Source organism: Monodelphis domestica, chromosome 4 (assembly GCF_027887165.1).
Source record: "Monodelphis domestica isolate mMonDom1 chromosome 4, mMonDom1.pri, whole genome shotgun sequence".
Taxonomy (NCBI): domain Eukaryota; kingdom Metazoa; phylum Chordata; class Mammalia; order Didelphimorphia; family Didelphidae; genus Monodelphis; species Monodelphis domestica.
The window spans coordinates 303589378-303615208 of record NC_077230.1 but is presented as its reverse complement, the minus strand read 5'-3'; the positions used below and the strand labels follow the sequence as shown (position 1 = coordinate 303615208).

The 25831-nt window shown below is 36.7% G+C and overlaps 1 protein-coding gene across 1 annotated transcript in view; it reads right to left on the bottom strand.

Annotated features, from left to right (window-relative positions):
* Nucleotides 1–25831, bottom strand: part of B3GLCT (beta 3-glucosyltransferase) — a 145246-nt gene that overhangs the window by 86981 nt on the left and 32434 nt on the right. The window contains exons 2-3 of the mRNA XM_007495278.3: nt 15653–15702; nt 5009–5048 (exon numbers count right to left, since the gene is read on the bottom strand). Coding sequence (XP_007495340.2) covers nt 5009–5048; nt 15653–15702 — 90 coding nt within the window. The remainder of the gene's footprint in view (nt 1–5008; nt 5049–15652; nt 15703–25831) is intronic.

Below are 25831 nucleotides of genomic sequence, written 5' to 3'. Positions count from 1 at the left end.
GACTTGCCTTGGGTCCCACAGCTAGTAGGTCTGAGGCCAGTCTTCCTGACTCCAGGCCAAGTTCTCTATGCCCTGCCCCACCTAACTGCACAGATATAATCTATACCAAGTTGTTTGCCTTCCGAGTAGGGGGTGGGGGGGTGGGGGGGTGGGATTTGGAACTCAAAATTTTTTTTAAATGAATGTTAAAATTTTTTGTTTACATGTAATTGAGAAAAATAAAATTAAATGTTGTTTTAAAAAAAGGAATGTAAACTCCTTGAGGGCAAAGCCTTACTGTTTGTATTTAGCACAGTGCTGGGTAAATAGCAAATATTTAATACATGCTTATTGACTTGGCAATATTCTAGGAAAAGTAATCATTGTTTCTGGATAATTATTGGAGAAGGAAAGAGATTTGAAGTTATAGCATTCCTTAGTTTTATCCCATTACTTCTGATAGCAGCCTTCGGGTTTCACATAAATAAGGACTCTCATTATTTATATTAGTCACTTATCTTCCAATTCCTTAAATTCCTACTCAGTAGCTGTCCAAGGAACAGAGTTAAATAAGATAATTCCATTATTTATTTCATCATTTTGCCTGTACTCATAGGATTATAGATCTAACTATCCAATTTTAGAGAATCATATTATTTAATTTCCAATTAATTTTTTATTTGCCTCCCCACGTACCCTTACTGATTATTATTTTTATTGAATTATCATCTGAAAAGGTTGCATTTATTATTGCTGCTTTTCTGCATTTGTTTGTCATGTTTTTATGCCCTAGTACATTGTCAATCTTTGTGAATGTACCATGTGCTGCTGAAAAGGTGGTGTATTCCTTTTTGGCCTTATTTCTTTTTTTATTTTTCTCCATATATCTATTAACTCTAATTTTTCTAAGATTTCATTCCCATCTCTTACCTCTTTCTTATTTTTTTTAAATTTGATTTATCAAAATTTAATATTGATAAGTTCAGGTCTCCCACTAGTATAGTTTTACTATCTATTTCCTTGTTCAACTCCACTAGTTTCTCTTTTAGAAATTTGGGTGCTGTACCATTTCATGCATACATGTTGATTACTGATATTTCCTCATTGTCTATACTACCTTTTATCATGATGTAGTTACCTTCCCTATCCTTCTTAATCAGATCTATTATCTATTTTTACTTTGGCTTTGTCAGCTATCATGATTGCAACTCCTGCCTTCTTTCTATCAGTTGAGGCATAATAGGTTTTGCTCCAACCTTTAATTCTAACCTTGTGAGTGTCTACCCACCTCAAGTGTGTTTCTTGCAGACAACATATGGTAGGAATTTGATTTATAATCCTCTCTCCTATTTGTTTTCATTTTATGGGTGAGTTCATCCCATTCATGTTCAAAGTTATGATTGCCATTTGTGTATTCCCCAGCATTTTGATCCTCTCCTAGTTCTGCCCTTTCTTCTTTTCCTATATCCTTTTAAATCAGTGGTTTGCTTTTAATCAGTCCCCCTAATCCCCACCCTTAATAAGCTTCCCTTTCTGCCCCCACCCTTTTTGTTCCCTTCTTATTTTTTCAGGGTCTGTTAAGTTCCCTTACCCCTCTCTTTCCCTTCCTTTTTTTTCTCCCTGCCTCCCTACCCCCCCCCCCTTAGTTTTCCCTTCTCACTTTCCCTGTAGGGTAAGATAGAATTCAATACCCAAATGGATCTAGATGCTCTTCCCTCTCAAAATTGATTTCACTGAGAGTAAGGTTTAAGTATTACCTATTAGAACTCTCTTCCTCTCCTTCTTATAAGTGTATTCTTCCCCTAACCTTCCTATGTGTATCTTCGTGTGATAAAGATTATGCTATTTATTTTATTTCTTCAAGTATCTCTTGGTGCCATCTTCGATTCCCCTTTCCATTTTTCTTTTTTTTTTGCATATCATCTTATAGCAGTTATTACCCCTATCTCTTCCTGTGAATGATCTTTCTAATTACTATCATAGTGAATATAATTTTTGAAAGTCACAAATAACATTTCCCCCATATACTAATATAAATAAGTTGATCTTATTGAAGTCCTTAAAGAAGAAAGTATGAATAAAAAATTTTTTTTTCCTCTTTTCCCTCTCTTATTTGCCTCTTTATGTTTCTCTTGATCTTTCTGCTTGGATATGAAACTTTCCACTTAGTTCTGGTCTTTTCTTTACAAAAACTTGGAAATCTTCTATTTTGTTGAATGCCCATACTTTCCCCTGGAAGTAGATAGTCAATTTTGATGGATAGATGATCCTTGGTTGAATACCTAATTCTCTAGGCTTTCTGAATATCATATTCCAAGCCTTGCAGTCCTTTTGTGTGGAAGCTGCCAGATCTTGTGTAATCCTGATTGGTGCTCCTTGATATCTGAATTGTCTCTTTTTGGCTTCTTGTAAAAATTTCTCCTTAGCTTGGAAGCTCTTGAATTTGGCAATTATATTCCAGGGAGTTGTCTTTTGAGAATTAAGTGTAGAGGATATTCTATGAACTCTTTCAATGTCTATTTTTCCCCCTTGTTCAAGAACATCAGGGCAGTTTTCTTGGATAGTTTCTTGTAGTATTATGTCAAGATTTCTGTTTATTTCTGAGTTTTCAGGTAGACCAATGATTCTCAAATTGTCTCTTCATGATTGGTTTTCCCGATTCATCATTTTTTCAGTGAGATATTTTATGTTTTCTTCTATTTTTTTCAGTCTTTTGACTTTGCATTATTAATTCTTGCTGTTTTGCAAGGTCATTGGATTCCAATTCCCTAATTCTGGTCTTTAAGGACTGGTTTTCCTTTTAGGTTTCATCTATCCTGCTTTTCGTGGCTTCCAGCTGTTTCTCCAATTGGGAGTTCTTGTCCTTTAAACTGTTATTTTCTTTTTTAACTATTTCCCACTTTTCTTTCCAGAAGGCTTACATCTTTTTTATAAGCTCCAACTTAAATTCTTCAAGAGCTTGTGGGCAATTTCCATTTTTTGGGAAGGTTTTGGTACATTTAGTTGTATTTCTTCTTCTATTTCCTCTGTAGCCTGGGTTTTTCCTCCATAAAGTTTATGCAGGGTTAACCCCTTCTTCTTGTTTTTCTTGGTGTTGGGAAGTTGTTGCTCCTGGGCACTGTTTGCCATTACTGTGGTGGTTTTTCCCTGCCTTTCCAGTTAGAAATCTGAGTGAGATGGGCAGACTCTCTGTATGGAGCTAAGGAGCAAGGATTTTGGCTGAGGTCAGCTCTCAAGTCTCTGCAGCTTCCACTGTTTTCTTCCCTCTCTCTGTGCTATCTCCCTGCCAGTGCCAACAGTCTACGCTCCTCAGCCTGCTGGGGCCTCAGGTCTAGTTGCTCTCAGGGGTAGGTCCTCAGTGTTCTCAGTCACTGCCAAAGACCCATAGGTGCCCCTCGATCACTCACTGATTCTAGCAGGCACTGCCTCTGACTCTGGCTCTATAGTAGGGTGAGGGAGGGTAAATAAGCTTGCCTTTTGGTGGAAGCTTTTTCACCCCCTAATGGTGTGGAAATGCCCAAATCCCACATATATTCATTGCTGTGCCTTACCGTACAGTCCTTTTGTTCATATGAATTTGGGGGTTTCTTTTAGTTTTTTGAGGTAGTCTGTATCTGTAGGTGGTGAGGAGAAGAGTCCTGCATCTAGACTACCACCATGTTTACCCAGAAGTTGGTAGGATTATAGATCTAAAGCTGAAAGTGACCTTAGCAGAGAGGTAATAGAGGCTACACAAGGACTTACCCTAAGTCACAGTGGTAGAATTTGAATCCAGTTTCCCCCAGTCCAGGACTAGTGTTGTTTTTACCATATTATGCTGCCTATCTAAACTTACTCCATTGTATTTATTTTATTTTATTTTTAATAACCATTACCTTCCACCTTAGACCCAAGGTGAAGAGCAGTAAGGGCTAGGCAATGGGGGTTAAGTGACTTGCCCAGGATCACACCATAAGGAAGTGTCTAAGGCCATATTTGAACCTATGACCTTCCATTTGTAGGCCTGACTCTTGAACCACTGATCTACCTGTCTGTCCCCCATTGTATTTATTTTAAAAGCTATAACAACTTAAAACACATTGCCATGATTTTTTCTGCCAAGAAAAGATAGAAGATGAAAAGACTAAGAGAATGTCATGCAGCAAATGTATTTTTTTACATGTTGAGACAATTTTTAGTAATCATTTTCTAACATTTTTTGATCCATGTTCTCCATCTTCCTCCCACCCCTCTTCCCTCTTCCCATGAAGGAAGGTAATATGGTTTAGGTTGTACATATTTTATCATACAACACATATTTTCATGTTCTATAAGTTATAAAAGTAGATATATACAGCTTATTCTAGGGAAAATTTCATAGAGAAAATCCTAATGCTGTTTCCAATGAGTGTTTGATGAGGAAAGCAATGACATTGAAGAGAGGGGAAGGAGAATATGAAAAGAAGTAAAAGAAACTGAACACATAGCTATAGCCTAAAATAAAGAAGATACTCAGGCAGAAAAGGAAATAAAGAAAAGAAGGAAATGAAGAAAAAGACAGAGTCTGGAGGGAAAGGATCAAAACCCATTCAAGTAGTAAAAACTGATATAGAACAAGGATTTTTAAAACCACCAAATTGGCATAAAGTCTTTCAATGAAAAGTAAGGGTCTATTCATTGGCATATGTTCATCAGAAATAATATTGGGAATAAGGAGAGATGAGAGTTGCAAATTGGTGCAATACAGTCTAGCTGGGTGACAACAATGGGGAAGGCATTTCACTTTATTTGGCTTTTGAACTTGATTCTGTGACTCAACCTATCAGATGGCTTTCCTAGCTTTTTAATTGCCTGGGAAATCAATGTGACTCCATCATCTTCTCCTTAATTATTTATGAAAATGAGGCCAAAGAGCTATCCCTGTAATAATGTATCAAAAGAAATTTACTTTATACATAAACAAGATCAAAAGGGAACTCATACTTACTGGGAAATTATATTAAAATATCTGGGCACACAAACATGAACACAAACTTTACCATTTACTTACCTAAGTCATTTTTACTTGATGTTTCACCTTTTCCCAAATTCTGTGTTAAAAAAGAAAGAAAAAAAATCTCATCACACATGAAAATGTGGTAATACATGTAATAAGTATGTATAATCAAACATCACAATGCTTGGAAAGGTACAAATACAGGTATTCTGATCATAAAGTTGAACAGGAGAGGTTGGCATTTGTTTACCTCTTCTCACTCACGGGAAAGACCAGGCCCAGAAATGAGATGGAAAATGGTCATCTCATGAGAAAAAAATTTAGCAAAATGATAGGATTCAATGATATATTTCTCATAAAGATGAATTCTTTTAATTTCTATACATTTTCATCATTTTGGGGGGGGCAACATAATTAAGGCAGTTATCAAATAAAATGAAAATTTTTAATCAAATGGATGCCATCTTAGGGGAGGCCCCAACCAAGCTTCCTTCCTTTACTCCCAGCTCAACTCATTCTCTTGAACTTCTTTATCTCCTCGGGAGCTGCCTAAGCAAAATAACCTGGGTAAAATATCCTAATGAGAGGTTCAGTGGCCAAGACTTCCATATCAAGATGGGGTACCAACCATGCTTACTTCACTCGTAGGTCAATTCTACTTCAATGAGATGACTCATTCCAGATAAATGTAATTTTCTTTTTCAGCAAGACAAACTAGTAGATCAGGGGTATACTACAGATATAGGATAGATAAATAGATGGCTAGGTAGATAAAAGGATAGATAGGGATAGACAGACATAACTATATGAATATCAAAAAAGTATATAACAAAGTCTTACATTCTTTACTTCTAAAGTAAAGAGAGTAAGGGATGGATTAGATGGTTAATGCATCAGGTATATTTGAAACTAATTGGAAAACTGGACTCAAAGTCAGTCATTAACATGTTGCTAATGATTTGGAAGGAGTTCTGCAAGGCAGGGAGTTCTTGGCTAGGATCTCCTCAATATCTTAATCTATAATGCAGATTATGTCATTGATAACATATTTCTCAAATCTTAAAATGAAATGAAGTTGGGAAGAGTCAGAAGCAGGGAATAAAGGCGTTGCAGAGAGAGGCAGATTTGGCCTCAATATAAGAAAAAGCTTTCTGAATATTAGAACAGTAAAAAAATGGAATGGACTCTCTCAGCAAGTAGAGCTGGAGGTCTTCAACAGAAAGTGGATGACAGTTAAGACAGTAATTCAATAAGCACTTTAAAAGTGCCTTCTGAATACCAGGTACTATGCTAAGCACTAGAATACAAAGGAAGGAAAAAAATGTATCTGCTCTCAAGGAGTTCACAGTAGGATGGGGAGACAACAGGCATACTAGATATGAAAAAGATATAGATGAGATAAATTAGGGATAATCAACAGAAGGAAGGCACTAGCATTAAGAGGGAACAAGAAAGGCTTGAAAGAGGAATTGAAAGAAGCCAGGGAAGCCAGGAGGACAGGATGAGGAGGGAGAGCATTCCAAACAGAAGAGGCAGGCAGAAATAACTTGGGAGTCCAGAGATAAAGCAACTTGTTTAGAGAACAGCAAGAAGGCTGGTATCACTGGATGCCAGAATAGTGAGAAGTGGAAGGAAGGGTGTTATGGAAAGGAAGCAGTAAAGCAAGTTATGAAGGGTTTTGAATGCCAAACATAGGATTTTGTATTTGATCTTAGAAGTGACAAAGACTCATTAAGAGATCTTGTAGAAAGCATTTCTGTTCAGAGATAACCTTGGAGGTTCCTTTTAACTCAGATTCTGAAAAATGACTTGCCCTTTGGATCTCAGTTCCCTCACTGGCAAAATGGTGTGGTGAATGATATGATCTTTATCATCCCTTAAATCATATAATCCTAATAGTTTAATTTAGCTGTGAAATATGATCCATGAGTAAGAAGACCTCAAATGCCAGGCTAAGAATGGCATATTTCAGAAGCAGCATGATAGAATACATTTCCAAACTCTACCCCTTATGTGTGTGTGTGTATCTATATGTATATGTATGTATGTATAATATGCCTTTGGACAAACCACTTAATCTATCTGAGCCTTAGTTTTTTCATCTTTAAAATGGGGATAATAATACTACCTTACAGGTAATTTGGAGGTAATGTCCCTACTTCACAAAATTATTATAAGGATCAAATAAATAAAGGATTAAAATCTTATATGAATGCAAGCAAATACTGTTGTTGTTTGTGAATAAAGTACAAAGTGAATAAAGTACAACTGGAATTTCACTGTATTATTTTTTTTCCCAACCAGACTTGTGATTTCAATGGTATGAGGAATTGTCAATGAGAAAACTCCGTTTACTGAGGGAAACTGGCAATTTCTCTGCAACTTATATTTTTGGAAAGTTCATTGGGATATTGGGAGGTTAAATGACTTGCTCAAAGTCATAGTAGCAGCCAGTATGTCAAAAGTAGCACTTAAATGTAGGCTTCTTTGGGACAGTTATGTACACAGTGCTTTTACACATTGCACTTTACACAGTACACAGTGCACTTTCTTCCTAATTTGTTTTTGCCACACCATCCTCATCCTCATCATCATGGTAACAATAATAGTAACAGTTAATATTTATATAGCACTTTAAATTGTGCAAAATGTATTACATATGTTGACTCATTTATTCCTCACAACAAGTGCTCTGATTATATGCATTTTATAGAGAAAGACGACTGAGGTTAAGTGACTTGCCTAGGATCATTCAGCTGCTAAGTGTCTGAGGCAGGATTAAAACTCGAGTTTTCTTAACTCCAAATTTCAATGTCTACCACTGGCCCAAGTTCTCTTCAGTGTGCCACCTTCCAGTTTACTTTTTCTGGTCTTATGTGATGGCTGTACCTCTGGCAAATAATCCACTAAGGGCCCTACTGTATTCAATTTTCTTTATATACTTTGCCAAGATGACATTTTTGGATCTTCATTGATAAAATAAGGGAATGGTACAAATTCTACCACAGAGAAATTTATCTTCTATCACAAATGAGTGATCATATAGGGAAGAAAAACAAAACCTATTAGTGAGGAAATGAACACTTATATTAAGCAGTATTTTCTGAAATGCTCTGTGAGTACCTAAGGTTGGGGCTGGCACAAAGCTGAATAACAGAATGCCTGCCCTTTAAAATAAGGGGTGAGACAGGAGTACAAATAGCTATTTCAAAAGTCAGACTACTGTGAGAGATGTCACAAGAGAAATTTTAAAATAACTGGTCTGGAGGTTCATTTGACGTGCTTCACCTGTTTGGAGAGAAGACTATGGGGAGGAAACACTTGAGTAAGAACTTGAAGGAGGGGCAGCATTTTGACAGATGATGATATCGAGAAAGAATGTTTTAAGTAGAAGGAACAGAAGGAGCAAAGAATGAATGAGGAAATTGTTGAGGTACTTAAGAGTCAGAGATTCATCCAATAACAGAGTGAGAAAAGACCATAGAGATTATCCACTTCAATTCCTTCATTTTATAGATGAGGAAACTGTGGCCTAGAGAACAAGTGACTTCGCCATGATGAGATTATAGCAGAGTCAAGACTAGAACTAGGACTCCTGATCTCAGATTAGTGGTGTCCATTTCACTGAATCACACTGACATATTTGAGGAATGCTCACTAATACAGTAGGGCTACAGCATGGAGGGAGGTTATAGAGAAGAATTCATGTTTTAGGCAAAAGTTGGACTGGCCAAACTCTTTAGTCCCTTAAAATTCAAAGATTTTCTCACCATAAGGGAAGTAAGGAGTTTGGACATTTTTCTGTAAACAAGAGAGAACTAATTAAGTTAGATAACAAAAGGGTTAAAGTAGTAATTTATGTTATCTAACTTTCTAGTAACTCACTTTAACAAGACAATTCTTTTCATTGATTCTCCTTAATTGATTCTCCAAAGCATCCTTTCTCAACTTTCTACAACTAACCTTCCCACAACCCTCTTGGCTATGGCCCCTCTTCTTTACTGAGAAAATTGACAACAATGACAGTTACCTCACTCTCTTTCCCTTCATCTTAAAAGTCTTTGGCAACTTCTAATTTCTCCTCATTTTCCTACAGTCTCTGATGAGATGGCACATTGTTTGCATAATTCCAAATTGCTTTCCATAATGGTTGGCCTAATTCATAGCTCTCGCATATTAACATCTCTTATTGCACAGATGGATAGGCATGGTGATCAGGGCAAGAGATGATGATGACCTGAACTAGGCTTGCAGCGATATAGTAGTGAGTAGTTAGATGAGAGAGATATTGTGAAGGTAGAGATGACAAGAAAAGGCAACTGATATGTGGAGTGAGGAACAGGTTTTTTAAAGTATATTGAAAGTGATATATGAATGTAAGGCATTATCACTATCATAAGGTAGAGAAATGGCTGTGACTATTTCCAGGCCGGATAGCTGGATCACTCTATTAAACATCAGGAAAAATGAGTGTTTAAGCCAAAATTAAATGGGCTTTACATCAAATACAAATAAATACAAAAGCATCAATTTTGTAAAAAAAATTAATTTTTAAAGTGCTAGAACTAAACATTTATAAAGGCTTAATTTATAGACCCTCTCCTGCCCCTTTCCATATTTCAATGAATGGATGAATTAGATGAAATGGAATACAATCAAAGGGAATCCTAGTAGTTTTCCTTCCTAGAGAGAAAATTAGACTAATGAACAGATTGATAGAACATTAAAAATTTAGTTTGTAGCTTCCCAAGGAAAAGGCTTAGTTCTTCCTAAGAAAAAACATATGACTTATTTTATCATCTCAGCTAGTTAAGCTTCTTACTCTGACTATTGATATCAATCACAAATGTAGGCCCTGCCAGCTTTTGTAGGTCAGCCAAATTGTAGTTCAACTTCACATAGGATTTATTAATAATGTAAATATACTGCACATGCTTTCTTCTCCTGATGGGAAAATCTTAACTCCTTTAGACAGGGTTTGGGAAAAGACGTTGGGGGTTCTGTTAAAAGATGCTAGATACAGGCACTTGGCACATCAAAGTCCACATGCCTCCCTATAAGACCTAGTTTGGAAATTCATCAAAAAACAACATTAATTATCAGTCATCAAGCATGTTATCTGAATGATATATAGAGGTATATAAACCCAACTCCTCTCCTTGGACATTAACACTAGAATAAAAGTGGGAATTGAACAAACGAATTCTGCAGAATGAGGGCATCTAATGCTTCATGTAAAGAGTAATATGATTGCCACAACAAAAACAAAAGACACCATGAAATATGACTTCTCTCTGATTCCTTCTTTATTTGGTTTTGCTAGAGAACTTGGTTTTGGCAGGTTTGCATCCTCTATAACCACAAGTACATTTAATCACCATTTACCACTGTTATGTCAAGTGAGCAACAATGGATTGTGGGCACAGGATGAAGACTAGGGGATCAGAAGAGATGATACAAGATCATAAGTATAGAGTAAAGGAAAAGTACAGCTAATGGGCAGAGCTGGGAGTCAGGAATGAGATGATTAACCTAAAGTAAAGTTTCATTTAAGTACTAATGGTTAGACATAGTAGACAGGCAAAGGGCTATAAAACTGCATACCCTTTGATCCAGTAATACCACCAACTAGGTCAATAACCCAAAGAGAAACAATAAAAGGGGGAAAATTCCTACTTGTACAAAAATATTTATAGCATCCTTTTTTGTGATGGCAAACTATTGGAAATTGAAGGAATGTCCCATCAATTAGGGAATGGCTGAATAAATTGTGGTATATAATAGTAATGGAATACTATTGCTCTATAAGGAATGATGAACAGGAGGATTTCACAAAGTGCTGGAAAGACCTACATGAACTGATGCAGAGTAGAATAAGCAGAACCAGAGAACATTATGTACAATAACAGCAAAATTGCAGGGCAATCAACTGTCCTTAAAAAGGACTGTCCTTGAAAAGAAAAACTTAGCTACTCTTAGCAATACAATGATCCAGAACAATTCTGAGGAACTTAAGACAAAGAATGCTATTCACTCCAGAGAAAAAACTGTTGGAGCTGGAATGCAGATGAAAGCATACTATCTTCTTTTATTTTTCCTTTTAAACATTATTTTATTTGGTCATTTTCAAACATTATTCATTGGAAAAAAAAAGATCATTTTCTTTTCCTCCCCCCCTCCCACCACCCCTCCCACAGCTGACACTCGATTCCACTGGGTATCACATGTGTCCTTCATTCGAACCCATTTCTATGCTGTTGGTATTTGCATTAGGGTGTTCACTTAGAGTCTCTCCTCAATCATATTCCCTCAACCCCTGTAGTCATGCAATAGCTTTTCCTCGGTGTTTTTATTCCCACAGTTTGTCGTGGCTTGTGGATAGTGTTTTTTCTCCATGATTCATGCAAATTGTTCAGGGACATTGCATTGACACTAATGGAGAAGTCCATTATGTTCAAATGAACCACAGTATATCAGTCTCTGTGTACAATGTTTTCCTGGTTCTGCTCCTTTCGCTCTGCATCACTTCCTGGAGGTTGTTCCAGTCTCCATGGAATTCCTCCACTTTATTATTCATTTTAGCAAAATAGTATTCCATCACCAATATATACCACAATTTGTTCAGCCATTCCCCAATTGAAGGGCATCCCGTCATTTTCCAATTTTTGGCCACCACAAAGAGCGCAGCTATGAATATTCTTGTACAAGTCTTTTTCCTTATTATCTCTTTGGGGTATAAACCCAGCAGTGCTATGGTTGGATCAAAGGGCAGACAGTCTTTTATCACCCTTAGGGCATAATTCCAAATTGCCCACCAGAATGGTTAGATCAATTCACAACTCCCCCAGCAATGAATTAATGTCCCAACTTTGCCACATCCCCTCCAGCATTCACTACGTTCCTTTGCTGTCATGTTAGTCAATCTGCTAGGTGTGAGGAGATACCTCAGAGTTGTTTTGATTTGCAATCTCTCTGATTATCAGAGATTTAGAACAATTTTTCATGTGCTTATTAATAGTTTTGATTACTTGATATACTGCCTATTCAAGTCCCTTTCCCATTTATCAATTAAAGAATGGCTTGATTTTTTTGTACAATTGCTTTACCTCTTTAAAATTTGAGTAATTAGACCTTTGTCAGAGGTTTTTGTTATGAAGATTATTTCCCAATTTGTTGCTTTCCTTCTAATTTTTGTAACATTGGTTTTGTTTGTACAAAACCTTTTTAATTTGATGTAATCAAAATTATTTATTTTACATTTTGTGACTCTTTCTATGTCTTGCTTGGTTTCAAAGTCTTTCCCTTCCCAAAGGTCTGACATGCATATTATTCTGTGTTCACCTAATTTAATTATAGTTTCTTTCTTAATATTCAGGTCATTCACTCATTCTAAGTTTATCTTGGTGTAGGATGTGAGGTGTTGATCCAAACCTAATCTCTCCCACACTGTCTTCCAGTTTTCCCAGCAGTTTTTGTCAAATAGTGGGGTTTTTTCCCCAGAAGCTGGGGTCTTTGGGTTTGTCATAGACCTCTTTGCGGAGTTCATTTACCCCAAGTCTATTCCACTGATCCTCCTTTCTCTCTCTTACCCAGTACTAAATTGTTTTGATGACCACTGCTTTCTTTATAGTAGAGTTTGAGATCTGGGACTGTAAGGCCCCCTTCCTTTGTATTTGTTTTCATTATTTCCCTGGATATCCTTGATCCTTTGTCCTTCCCAATGAACTTTGTTATTTTTTTTCTAATTCAGTAAAAAAATTTTTTTGCAATTTCAATGGGTATGGCATTAAATAGATAGATAAGTCTGGGTAGGATGTTCATTTTTATAAAATTGGCTCATCCTACCCAGAAGCAGTTAATTTTTTTCCAATTGCTCAATTTTAGTTTTAATTGTGTGGAGAGTGTTTTGTAGTTGTGCTCATATACTTCCTGTGTTTGTTTTGGGAGATAGATTCCCAAGTATTTTATTTTGTCTAAGGTGATTTTGAATGGGATTTCTCTTTCTAATACTTGCTGCTAAGATGTGTTGGAAATATATAGAAATGCTGATGGCTTGAGTGAGTTTATTTTGTATCCTGCAACTTTGCTAAAGTTGTTGATTATTTCTACTAGCTTTTTTGTTGATTCTCTAGGATTCTTTAAGTAGACCACACTATCATCCGCAAAGAGTGATAACTTGGTCGCCTCATTGCCTATTTTAATGCCTTCAATTTCTTTTTTTTCTCTAATTGCTACTGCTAGTGTTTCTAGTACAATGTTAAATAATAGAGGTGATAATGGGGCATCCTTGTTTCACTCCTGATCATATTGGGAAGGCGTCTAGTTTATCCCCATTACAGATGAGGTCTGAACTTTTGCTGCTTCTAAGCTGCCATATTGACCGGAAGACCATACTATCTTCTACATTAGTTTATTTATGGTTTTATTTTGGGGTTTTGGTTTTATATGAATATCTCTTAAAACAAAGAACAATGTGGAAACATGCTTTGCATGATAATGCATGTATAACCCAGATCAAATTGCTTAACATCTCTGGGAAGAGGTGGGGAAAGACAATTTGGGTCTTTTAACTTCAGAAAACTTATATGGAAAATTGTTATTACCTGCAACTGGTAAAATAAAGGATCTTTACACAAACAAGAAGAAAAGAAATAGGGGGCTAGAAAGCCACGCAAAGTCTAAAGAATTTGGTAGGTATTAAAAGGTTAATATGAGCAATAGAATTGGAATCCAGAGAGGCAATAGGAGCATCAGTTTATCTCAGACAAGGTGGCATGGACTGTAAGTGTTTCACACAGCCTTCTTTTTTCTACCAGGAAGAAAAGCTTTTTATTATCACTGCTTCTTCTTAAAGGCCCACTGTTAGTGAACAATTATTTTAGAATGAATTAAATTTTATGGATGAAAGATGCTATGAGAAGATAGGAAAACATTACATATTAGAAGTGGAAGGAGATATAATGTCCTGATTTTATATTAAAGATCAGCTGAAACTCATCAGTGAACATATGTGGAGCTAATTTCCAAATTCATTAAAGGAAATGTTAATTCCCTGATATTGAAACATAAGTAGCACTTTTAAATTCATAACAAATAAGCCTCATTATTACTAAAGTAATTTGAAGACTGCTTTTAATTATAGCAATGCAGAATTTCTTGGGAAATTCATACTCTCTTCAATTTGAAAGGGATACAACCCTGGGGTTACTAAGAAACATTCCATTAAAAATCCTTTTACATGGCCAAGAATCATCCAGGTGTTGTGGTGCATGCCTTAAAATCACATGCTGCTGGGAAAGGCTGAGATTTGACTAAGAATTCTGAGCTACATAAGGCTAATACTGAGTGGATACCAGCATTGAAAGCAATATGGTAAGCCCTAGAAAGCAGCAAGGTGGTACCATGGGTAGAGTGCCAGACCTGACAAAAAGATTCATTGTCTGGAGTTCAAACATGGCCTCAGCCATTCACTAGCTTTGTGCCCCTCTGCAAGCCTCTTAACCCTGTTTGCCTCAATTCCTCATCCGTAAAATGAGCTGGAGGAGGAAATGGAAAACTACACTAGTATCTTTGCTATGAAAACCCAAATGGAATCACCAAGAATCAAACATGATAGAACCAAAAAAAAAAATGGGGGGGGCAGAAAGTCTCTGGGTTACTTAAGGAAGAGCAGGCAGCCCAAATAGAAAAGATCAAGACGGTTAAAGCTTCCTTGCTGGTAAGTAAAAGATTGGGCCTAAAGGTGGCTACTGTACTTCCAGCCTTGGAAAGATAAGAAAAATGTTTCAAAAAATAAAATCAGCTGTACATTAATGACAAAACAAACCATATTTTAGAATATCATTTCTTTTCCTTTAGGCAGTACATTGATATATCACAATGCCTTCATGTGAAAATTAATAGCAAACTCACACATCTTGGCACCATAAGATTTTTAAAGTATGGTGACCATGAGGGAAAATAAATCAATAAAATCAATGCAAATTAATCAATAAAAGAATATACTCATTTCTTCTAGGTTTTTGTTTTTAAACATGTCTATATAATCTAAAGTGTTCTATTTCTAGCCTAAAGCAATCTAATATAATAGTTTTAAGGATTTCTGCAGCCTACAGCCTCTCCCAACCTGAAACATACTGTTACACATTCTGTCCTCTTCAAAATGGCAGCTGCTAAAAACTTAGAAGTTGAAAAAAATTAAATGAGAAATTAGGGTAAGCTTATGATTTTTTAAAAAAGAAGATATCAATGCTAGAATAAAATTCCTGGTTTTGTGGAATCAATTCTTTCCTTATAATGAATTAAATACTGGCAGATATTATTTTATTATGAAAAAATATAACAAATATATCTATATCTATCACCATAATTTTATATATATATATATATATAAACACACATTTAAGTATATCTAAGTATATACCTACATCTATCTATCTATCTATCTAAGCATATTGAGAATGTTACCATGGGTTTAAATTCAACAAACAGTTACTATAGGGATACTCTGCAAATGCTCTGTGCTAGTTAATCTATATAGATAAAAGACTATCCATTAATTAAAAAAAATAAATTTAATAAGCCTAATGTTCTCTGACTCCATTAAGTTTTCTAAACACTCTTTTATATCAAAGAAAAAAACCCTCATCTTCTGTCCTCCAAAGAATGTCAAATAATATTTTCAAACAGAATTAGTACCTGAAAATTCTTGTCATCTTTCTTTACATCTTCAGCAGCCACAGCAAAATCTGAAGGGAAAAAAAAATATGCATTTCTTCATTGAAATTAGCAATTGAAAGGCATTTTAACTTTCTTCAGAATTAAACTTCAAAACTGAAGCACCAGTATTATTTATTATGACACTCTTGTTCTCTCTATTTTAAGGGGGTGTTTTTTCCCCCTAGTCAATGGGCATTTTGGTATTTAAGTCACTGAATTGCTGCAGATAGGAATTTCTGTTTTCCTTTATCTCTGACCCTAAAATTATTCATTGATGTGAAGCCAACGTACCTTGGCTCCTGAGCAAAACTAGTAATAATAACACTACACTACACACACACACACACACACACCCTGCAAAACCAGAACACTAATAAATACATCATACAATATTACCTAAACATATGTAAGCTATTAAAGTTTAAAGTTGCATCAAGACTTTGGAGATAGATAGATAGATAGATAGATAGATAGATAGATAGATAGATAGATAGATAGATAGATAGATGGATAGATAGATAGATGGATAGATGGATGGATGGATAGATAGACAGACAGACAGACAGACAGACAGATATCTCATACTTAAATATTTCCACAAAAGGCTCCCATGTAAGAAACCTTTATTTCAATGCCTTCTTAGTCGAACATGAATTCTTCAGACTACAGAAAGATAATATTCAAACTCTCACAAACCCTGCCAGAACCTAACATTCAACAGTGCTCAGCCTGGAGCAAGTGTTCAGTCTTCTGGGGCTGTGGGGTTAGCAGGGCACTCCAGTTACAGCTAATAGGCAAGGAGAGTATAGTTAAGGATGCCTTTTGCAGAGGGATGGCAGGGCCAGAGGAAAGGAGTGAATTAAAAATTATTCCCCATTTAGAATGATCAAATAGTTTGAGTCAGAACCCATAAATAGATGAAGATGCCCCTAGAGAAACATCTAGGCTTTGCATTAAGGAGAATCATGATGAAGATATTCAACTTATGTAAAATGGTTTGGAAAAAAAAGGAAGCCAAATGAGGATTCAAACAGACTGTGACAGGGTAAGGGAACAAATAACACCTGAATTTCATGGTGTCTTTTCTCAGAAGCACTGCAGGTGATTTGCAAAGATCTGCTTTATTCTGCTAGAAAGTAAGCATTTCTACTAGCAACTGAGCATAACTCGGAGACTGGGTTAGTCTTAGCAAGTCTTTTCTTCAGTCCCTCCCATGTCCTTTCTTCTCCTTTTCCCTTCCTGGTTCCCAACTTCCCTCCCAACCACATCTCTGTACTACACTCAAATGTGCTCTAGTCAATTTATGTCTGTTTGGATATTTCCTGCATTGCATTCAAATTTAAAGGAATAATCAGAAAGACTCATACTAAGATGAAATAAATTGCTAAGCAAGTGACAGAAACTTACTAAGCATCTATTCTGGTTGTGGGGTTATGCTAGTGTCTGGGGTTTTGTTTTTCAATTTTTTCATCCATGTCTGACTTACCCCACTCTGGATTTTCTTTTTGAAGATACTAGAGTGTTCTGCCTTCTCCTTCTCCAGCTCATTTCACAGATGAGGAAGCTGAGGCAAACAAGGTTAAGTGGCTTGCTCAGGATAATGCAACTAGTAAGTGTCTGAGGCCACATTTGAATTCAGTATGAGTCTGTCTGACTCTAGGCCCAGCACTTTACCCACTATGCCACCTAGCTGCCCCAAGGTCTTAGAATACAAGGACAAAAATGAGTTCCTGCCTTTAAGGAGCTTAGATCCCATTGGGAGAGATAGTGGTTACATATATAAATATATATTAAACAAGAATACAAATTAATTTTGTAAGGGAGGGCACTAACAATTGGAAGGGTTTGTTGAGGAAAGAATACAGAAAAACTGGATTACAGAGGTTTGGAAGAAGAGTACTGTATACAGTAATGAGCCTGGAGAGGTGAACTGAGGGCAGGTTCTGAAGAGCTTTTTGAAAGTCAGAGAAAGAAAAAAATTAATATGCAAAATTCCAAAATTAGGGAAAGATATCATAACAAACAGGAAAAGAGGTGGCTTGAAGGTGAAGGGAAGAGTGCTGGTAGAAAAGAAATTGCTTTAAAATAGATTAAGCTAAAATAACTGAGGAAGTATAGCATTGTGTTTAAAGAAGGGACAGGATCTTAATTTGAAGACAAAAGATAATCTTAAGAGACAAATGGAAGAAAACATAAACTTCTTACAGCTTTATATTTAAATAGATTAAGGAATTCATTAAAATTTTTTAAAAGTGACAGATTGGATAAGAAAAGCCCCAGGATCTGTTGCTTATAAGAATTTAAAAAAAAAAGGCATACACAGAATAAAAATGACAGGCTAGGAAAAGAAACTTCTACTTTATCTTCTAGGCAATAGGAAGCCACTGGTATTATTAAGTAAGTCAGACCTGCTCTTAGGAAGAATTATTTTGGCAGTTGTATGGTGGATGAACTGGAGTGGGGACAGACTAGAGGCAAAGGGAGCAATAAATCAGAAAGTTATTGCAATAATCCAAGCAAGAGGCAATGAATGCCTGAACTAAAATGGTAGTTGGGTATTTGTGAGAGTAGTGAGAAGGGAATATATGCTAGAAAATACTGTGAAGACATTCAGTTTTATATGAGAAGAGACAGTGAGAAGATAAGGATAAAGAAAGTCAAGAAAAAGAATGTAGGGCAGTTGGGAGACTGAAAAGATGTTTTAAATTCAAGAGGTTTAAGTTTGGAGGGAAAGACGTCTCTTTTAGACAAATTATGGCTATTCCATTAGAAATGTTGTTGAGTGATATAAGACTGGAACTCATAGAGAAACTAAGGATAAATATATTTTTTTTAAAAAAACCCACACTGCTGCTGCTCAGATTTATGTATTTAGGAGATAATGAGATCACCAAATGAGAGTGCAGAGAAAAAACCAGGGCTCAGAACAGAGCTTTGGAGTATAGCCACACAAAGGAGTATGATAATTCAGCAAAAAAGAATGAAAAGAAAGTCAGAGAGGCAGGAGAACCAGGACTTTTGAGATAACTAGGTATCACATATATAGAGCTCTAGGCCTACAGTCAGGAAAACCTGAATTCAAATCTGATCTCTGATGCATACTAGTTGCATGACTGTGGGTAAGTCTACTCTCTGCCTCAGTTTCCACAACTGTAAATGGGGATAATGACATTTTCCCCTCAGGGTTATTGTGAGAATCAAATGAGATAATATTTGTAAAGCACTTGGTACAGTGCCTACCATATATCAGATGCTATATAAATGCTTATTTTCTTCCTTCTCCTTAACATTATTTCCCAAGACCAGTGATGGTGAACCTTTTAGAGACCACATATTATACCCTCCCCTCAAGTATGAAGTGAAAAAAATGTCCTCAGGTGCATAGAGAGGGGGAGGGGAGCAGCTCCACCCTTTCTTGTAACTAACTCTGGTGGGTGATGGTACTAATGACCTCTTTGGTACATGTGCCATAGGTTTGCCACCACAGCCCAAGACTATGATATACTATACTAAGGTGCATTATCAAGTCAATTTGCACTTTAACAGTTAGGAAGCTGTTAGCCAAAAATAGTCTTTATCTGTAGAATTTCAGACCTCAATAATATAGACATCAATATCCTTATTTCATGGATGAGAAAACTAAGTTAGAGAGAGGTTTTATGAAGTGCCTAACATACAAAAAGAACCTCAGAAGTTATATAATTCAAATCTCTCCTTTTAGAGAAGAATAAAACTGAGGTGTGGGAAAATTTGTGACTTCCCCAGTCACAAAGGCAGTAAATTAGAGACAGATTTAAATAAGGTCCCCTAATACTAGAAGAAATGTTCTTTTCACAATACAATATAGGAATTTTTTGGTTTTGCTTTCTTTTTGTTCATTTGTTTGGTTCTTGGGAACCCAGAAGCACCTTCACTTATACAACTCTAAATCTGCTTGATTCACCACCATGGGAAATTTTGCATACTGAGGAGCAAAAGTCCAAGATGTCCCCCCAATAGGCTAGAGACAGAGGAAGAGAAAAGAAGTATTTAAGGGGACATAAAGTTGTGTTGGACATAAGCTCATCAATGGCTTTGGGGAAGGGGAGAAGAAATGGAAGGAAGGGAGAGGGAGATTGAAGTTATTCTCATGCTTCCCTTGGTGGCAAGCCACTCAAAATTTGGTTATTCTAGAACTCCCCTTCCATTTTGAAGATCACTGGGCTGAGGAAGTTCTAGGCTATATGCCACCACTCTGTGACCTTTCAGAGGTTACATAACTTTCTCTTCCTTAGTTTCTTCATCTATAAAATAGAGATAATACAGTGTTCCATAAGACATGGAACATTGTAATACTTCATGACAAGACTGTCATAAGTCTCAAACAACATTATATGTGTGTGTGTCTGTATTTTTTAAATACAAATGTTTCACAATATTGTTAACAGAGAAATATATATTATTCAATAATATATATACAACATCTATCATGTTACCTGCCTTATCGGGGAGGGAGGGAATAAAAGAGGAAACAGAAAGATATTTCAACATAACTTTTTCCTTTGGATAAGTGTATTTATTACAATTGGGGAAACTACATTTGGCTAAAAGTTAACATAGGTGATTAAGTAATATCAAAATATTTCTCAAATTTAAAAATGTCATAAATACACGTGACTTCCAGGTAAACATGGCAGCAGTCGAGATGCAGGTCTCTTCCTCTCCTCACCACCTACCGATATAAACTACCTCAAAAATTAAAAAAAGAAAAAACCTAAACTCATATAAATGAAAGGACTCTACAGTAGGGTATAACACTGAAGATATGTGGGATCTGGGCATTTCCACACAATAAGGGTGAAAAAGCTTCCACCAAAACTCGAGATGATATACCCTCTTCCACCAAACCTACAGAGCTGGAGCAAGAGCCAGCCCACGATATAATCAGTGAGTGAGTGAGGGGCACCTCTGGATCAAGTGAGGGGCACCTCTGGGTCCTTGGCAGCTGACTGAGACCACCGAGGACCTATCCCTGAAAGCAGCTAGATCTGAGGCCCGAGCAGGCTGAGGAGCACAGACCATGAGCTCTGGCAGGGAGAGATTAATTAGAAAGGGGCAGCAAACAGCAGAAGCTGCAGAGACTCAAGAGATAGTCTCAGCGAAAATCCTTACTCCTTACCTCCATACACAGAGAGTCTTCTCATCTCACTCAGATTTCTAACTAGAAAGAAAAGGAAAAACCACCACAGAAACAACAAGCAGTACCAGGAACAATTTCCCAACACCAAGAAAAACAAAAAGGGGTTGACCCTGGATAATTTTTATGGAGAAAAAACCCAGGTTATAGAGGAAATACAAATAAATGCACTAAAACCTTCCCAAAAAATGGAAATTGTCCACAAGCTTTTAAGAATTTAAATTCGAGCTTATCAAAAAGATCTAAGCCTTCTGGCAAGAGAAGTGGGAAACAGTTCAAAAAGAAAATAACAGTTTAAAGGACAAGAACTCCCTATTGGAGAAACAGCTGGAAGCTACGAAAAGCAGGATAGAAGAAACCGAAAAGGAAAACCAGTCCTTAAAGACCAGAATTAGGGAATTGGAAGCCAATGATCTTGCAAAACAGCAAGAATTAATAATGCAAAGTCAAAAGACTGAAAAAATAGAAGAAAACATAAAATATCTCACTGAAAAGCTGATGGATCAGAAAAACAAAGCACAAAGAGACAATTTGCGAATCATTGGTCTACCTGAAAAGCCAGAAATAAACAAAAACCTTGACATAATACTACAAGAAACTATCCAAGAAAACTGTGCTGATGTTCTTGAATAAGGGGAAAATAGACATTGAACGAATTCATAGAACACCCTCTACACTAAATCCTCAAAAGACAATTCCCAGGAATACAAGTGCTAAATTCAAGAGCCTCCAAGCTAAGGAGAAAATTTTACAAGAAGCCAAAAAGAGACAATTCAGATATCAAGGAACACCAATAAGGATCACACAAGGCCTGGCAGCTTCCACACTAAAGGACCTCAAGGCCTGGAATATGATATTCAGAAAGGCAAGAGAATTGGGTGTTCAACCAAGAATCACCTATCCATCAAAACTGACTAAATACTTCCAGGGGAAAGTATGGGCATTCAACAAAATAGAAGATTTCCAAGTATTTGTAAAGAAAAGACCAGAACTAAGTGGAAAGTTTCATATCCAAACAGAAAAATCAAGAGAAACATGAAGAAGCAAATAAGAGAGGGAAAAGAGGAAAATGTTTTTTTATTCAAGCTTTCTTCTTTAAGGGCTTCAATAAGATAAAATTATTTATTTTAGTATATAGGGAAAATGTTATTTGTGACTCTCAAAAATTATATTCACTATGATAGCAATTAGAGAAATCATTCACAGGAAGAGATAGGGGTAATAACTGCTATAAGATAATATGCAACAAAAAAAAAGAAAAAGGGAGGGGGAATCAAAGATGGCACCAAGAGATACTTGAAGAAATAAAATAAATAGCATAATCTTTATCACACAAAGATACACATGGGAAGGGAGGGGAAGAATACTCTTAAAAGGAGAGGAAGAGAGTGCTAATTGGTAATACTTAAACCTTACTCTCAGTGAAATCAATTTTGAGAGGGAAGAGCATCTAGATCCATTTGGGTATTGAATTCTATCTTACCCTACAAGGAAAGTGAGAAGGGAAAACTAAGGGGAGTAGGGCAGCAGGGAGTACAAAAAGGGAGGGAAAGAGAAGGAGAAGGGAACTTAATAGTCCCTGAAAAAATAAGAAAGGAACAAAAAGGGAGGAGGCAGAAAGGGAAGTTTATTAAGGGTGGGGATTTAAACAAGACACTGTGGTGAAAACATATTTCCTGCGGTCACAATTTACTCACCCACTCTTATATCTACTACAATTTAAGTCTTCAACTAATTTTACTCACTACAGTTTAAAGACCTCAACCATTTTAACTATTACAGTTTATGGCATCCACTCTTTTAAATGCCACAATATTTACAAAAAATATAAATTGCCTAGATTAACAGAAGAAGAAATAGAATTCTTAAATAATCCCAATTCAGAAAAAGAAATTGAGCAAGCCATTAAAGAACTCACTAAGAAAAAAAATCAACAGAGCCTGATGGATTCACAGGTGAATTCTATCAAACATTCAAAGAACAACTAATCCCAATTTATACAAACTATTTGACATAATAAGCAAAGAGGGAGTTCTACCAAATTCCTTTCATGACACAAATATGGTACTGATCCCAAAGCCAGGCAGGTCAAAAACAGAGAAAGAAAACTATAGGCCAATCTCCTTAATGAATATAGATGAAAAAATCTTAAATAAAATATTAGCAAAAAGACTCCAGCAAGTCATCACGAGGGTTATTTATTATCTTCAGGTGGGATTTATACCAGGAATGCAAGGATTGTTCAATATCAGGAAAACCTTCCACATAATTGACCATATCAACAAGCAAACCAACAAAAATCATATGATTATCTCAATAGATGCAAAAAAAGCCTTTGACAAAATACAACACTCATTCCTATTGAAAACACTAGAAAGTATAGGAATAGAAGGGCCTTTCCTAAAAGTAATAAACAGTATTTATCTAAAACCATCAGCAAACATCATCTGCAATGGGGATAAACTAGATGCATTCCCAATAAGATCAGGAGTGAAACAAGGATGCCCATCATCACCTCTATTATTTAACATTGTACTAGAAACACTAGCAGTAGCAATTAGAGAAGAAAAAGAAATTGAAGGTATTAAAATTGGCAAGGAGGAGACCAAGCTATCACTCTTTGCAGATGATAGGATGGTCTACTTAACAAAACCTAGAGAATCAACAAAAAAGCTAGTCAAAACAATCAACAACTTTAGCAAAGTTGCAGGAAACAAAATAAATCCACATAAGTGATCAACATTTCTATATATCTCCAACACATCTCAGCAGCAAGAATTAGAAAGAGAAATTCCATTTAAAATCATCCTAGACAATATAAAATACTTGGGAATCTATCTTCCAAGACAAACACAGGAACTATATGAACACAAATACAAAATATTTTCCACACAATTAAAACTAGATCTAAACTATTGGAAAAACATTAACTGCTCATGGGTAGGATGAGCTAACATAATAAAAATGACCATACTACCCAAACTTATTTACTTATTTAGTGCCCTACCCACCGAACTACCAAAAACCTTTCTTACTGAATTAGAAAAATATAAACAAAGTTCATTTGGAAGAACAAAAGATCAAGGATATCTAGGGAAATCATGAAAAAAATGCGAAGGAAGGTGGCCTTGCAGTCCCAGATCTCAAATTCTACTATAGAGCAGTGGTCATCAAAACAATATGGTACTAGCTAAGAGAGACAGGAGGATCAGTGCAATAGACTTGGAGTAAGTGACCTCAACAAGACTGTCTATGATAAGCCCAAAGACCCCAGCTTTTGGGACCACAACCCACTATTTGATAAAAACTGCTAGGAAAATTGGAAGACAGTGTGGGAGAGATTAGGTTTGGATCAACATCTCATACCCTACACCAAGATAAACTCAGAATGGGTGAATGACTTGAACATAAAGAAGAAAAACAATAAGAAAATTAGGTGAACACAGAATAGTATATATGTCAGACCTTTGGGAAGAGAAATATTTTTAAACCAAGCAAGACTTAGAAAAAAAATCACAAAATGTAAAATCAATAATTTTGATTACATCAAATTAAAAAGGTTTTGTACAAACAAAAGCAATGGAACCATAATTAGAAGGAAAGTAGAGACTTCCGGTCAAGATGGCGGCTTAGAGAAAGCCAAAGTTCAGATCTCCTGAAACCCTTTCTTACCGATCTCAAACCGAATGCTCCCAGGGCACCGAAATTCAAAACGATCAACAGCATAGACCCCTGGAACCCTCCTCCTGGACCTGGATCAAAAGGTACGGCCCCCCCCAAAAGCCAGAACCCGAGATCACTCGGACCTAAGGGGTAGGCAAAAGGAAGGTCCCAGGTCCCATCCCCCCCCCCAACCCAGAGCTCTGAATCCGAGGCAGCAGCAGGAACTTAAGAGCCAGCAAAAGGACCCCAGGGCCAGCTATTCTGAAGGCCGCTTCCTGAAAACAACCTGACCCATTTGAGGGGGCACCCAGACAGCAGAGAAACAGAGAGACAGGGGAGCTTGTAACCCCCTGGCTGGATCCCTCCAGTCTCAGGTCCCTGCCTCAGGGCACACTCAATTCAGCCCAGGGAAAGCTAATCTTCTTATCAGGACCCCTCGCCCTGAGCTCAGGGAAGCCTGGGCCCCTCACCCTCAGAGAGCAGGATCTTCAGAAACAACAGTAACCCTCAGGTTCTAAATCTCTTATAATCAGAGAGATGCAAATCAAAACAACTGCATATTGGCTAACATGACAGCAAAGGAAAGTAATGAATGCTGGAGGGGATGTGGCAAAGTAGGGACATTAATTCATTGCTGGTGGAGTTGTGAATTGATCCAACCATTCTGGAGGGCAATTTGGAACTATGCCCAAAGGGCGACAAAAGAATGTCTACCCTTTGATCCAGCCATAGCACTGCTGGGTCTGTACCCCAAAGAGATAATGGACAAAAAGACTTGTACAAAAATATTCATAGCTGCGCTCTTTGTGGTGGCCAAAAATTGGAAAACGAGGGGATGCCCATCAATTGGGGAATGGCTAAGCAAATTGTGGTATATGTTGTTGATTCAATACTATTGTGCTAAAAGGAATAATAAAGTGGAGGAGTTCCATGGAGACTGGAACGACCTCCAGGAAGTGATGCAGAGCGAAAGGAGCAGAACCAGGAGAACATTGTACACAGAGACTAATACACTGTGGTATAATCGAATGTAATGGACTTTTCCATTAGGGGCGGTGTAATGTCGTTGAACAATCTGCAGGGATCTAGGAGAAAAAACACTATTCATAAGCAGAGGATAAACTATGGGAGTGGAAACACCTAGGAAAAGCAACTGCCTGACTACAGCGGTTGAGGGGACATGACAAAGGAGAGACTCTAAACGAAACTCTAATGCAAATATTAACAACACGGCAATGGGTTCGAATCAAGAACACATGTGATACCCAGTGGAATCACGCGTCGGCTATGGGGGGGAGGGGAGGAAAAGAAAATGATCT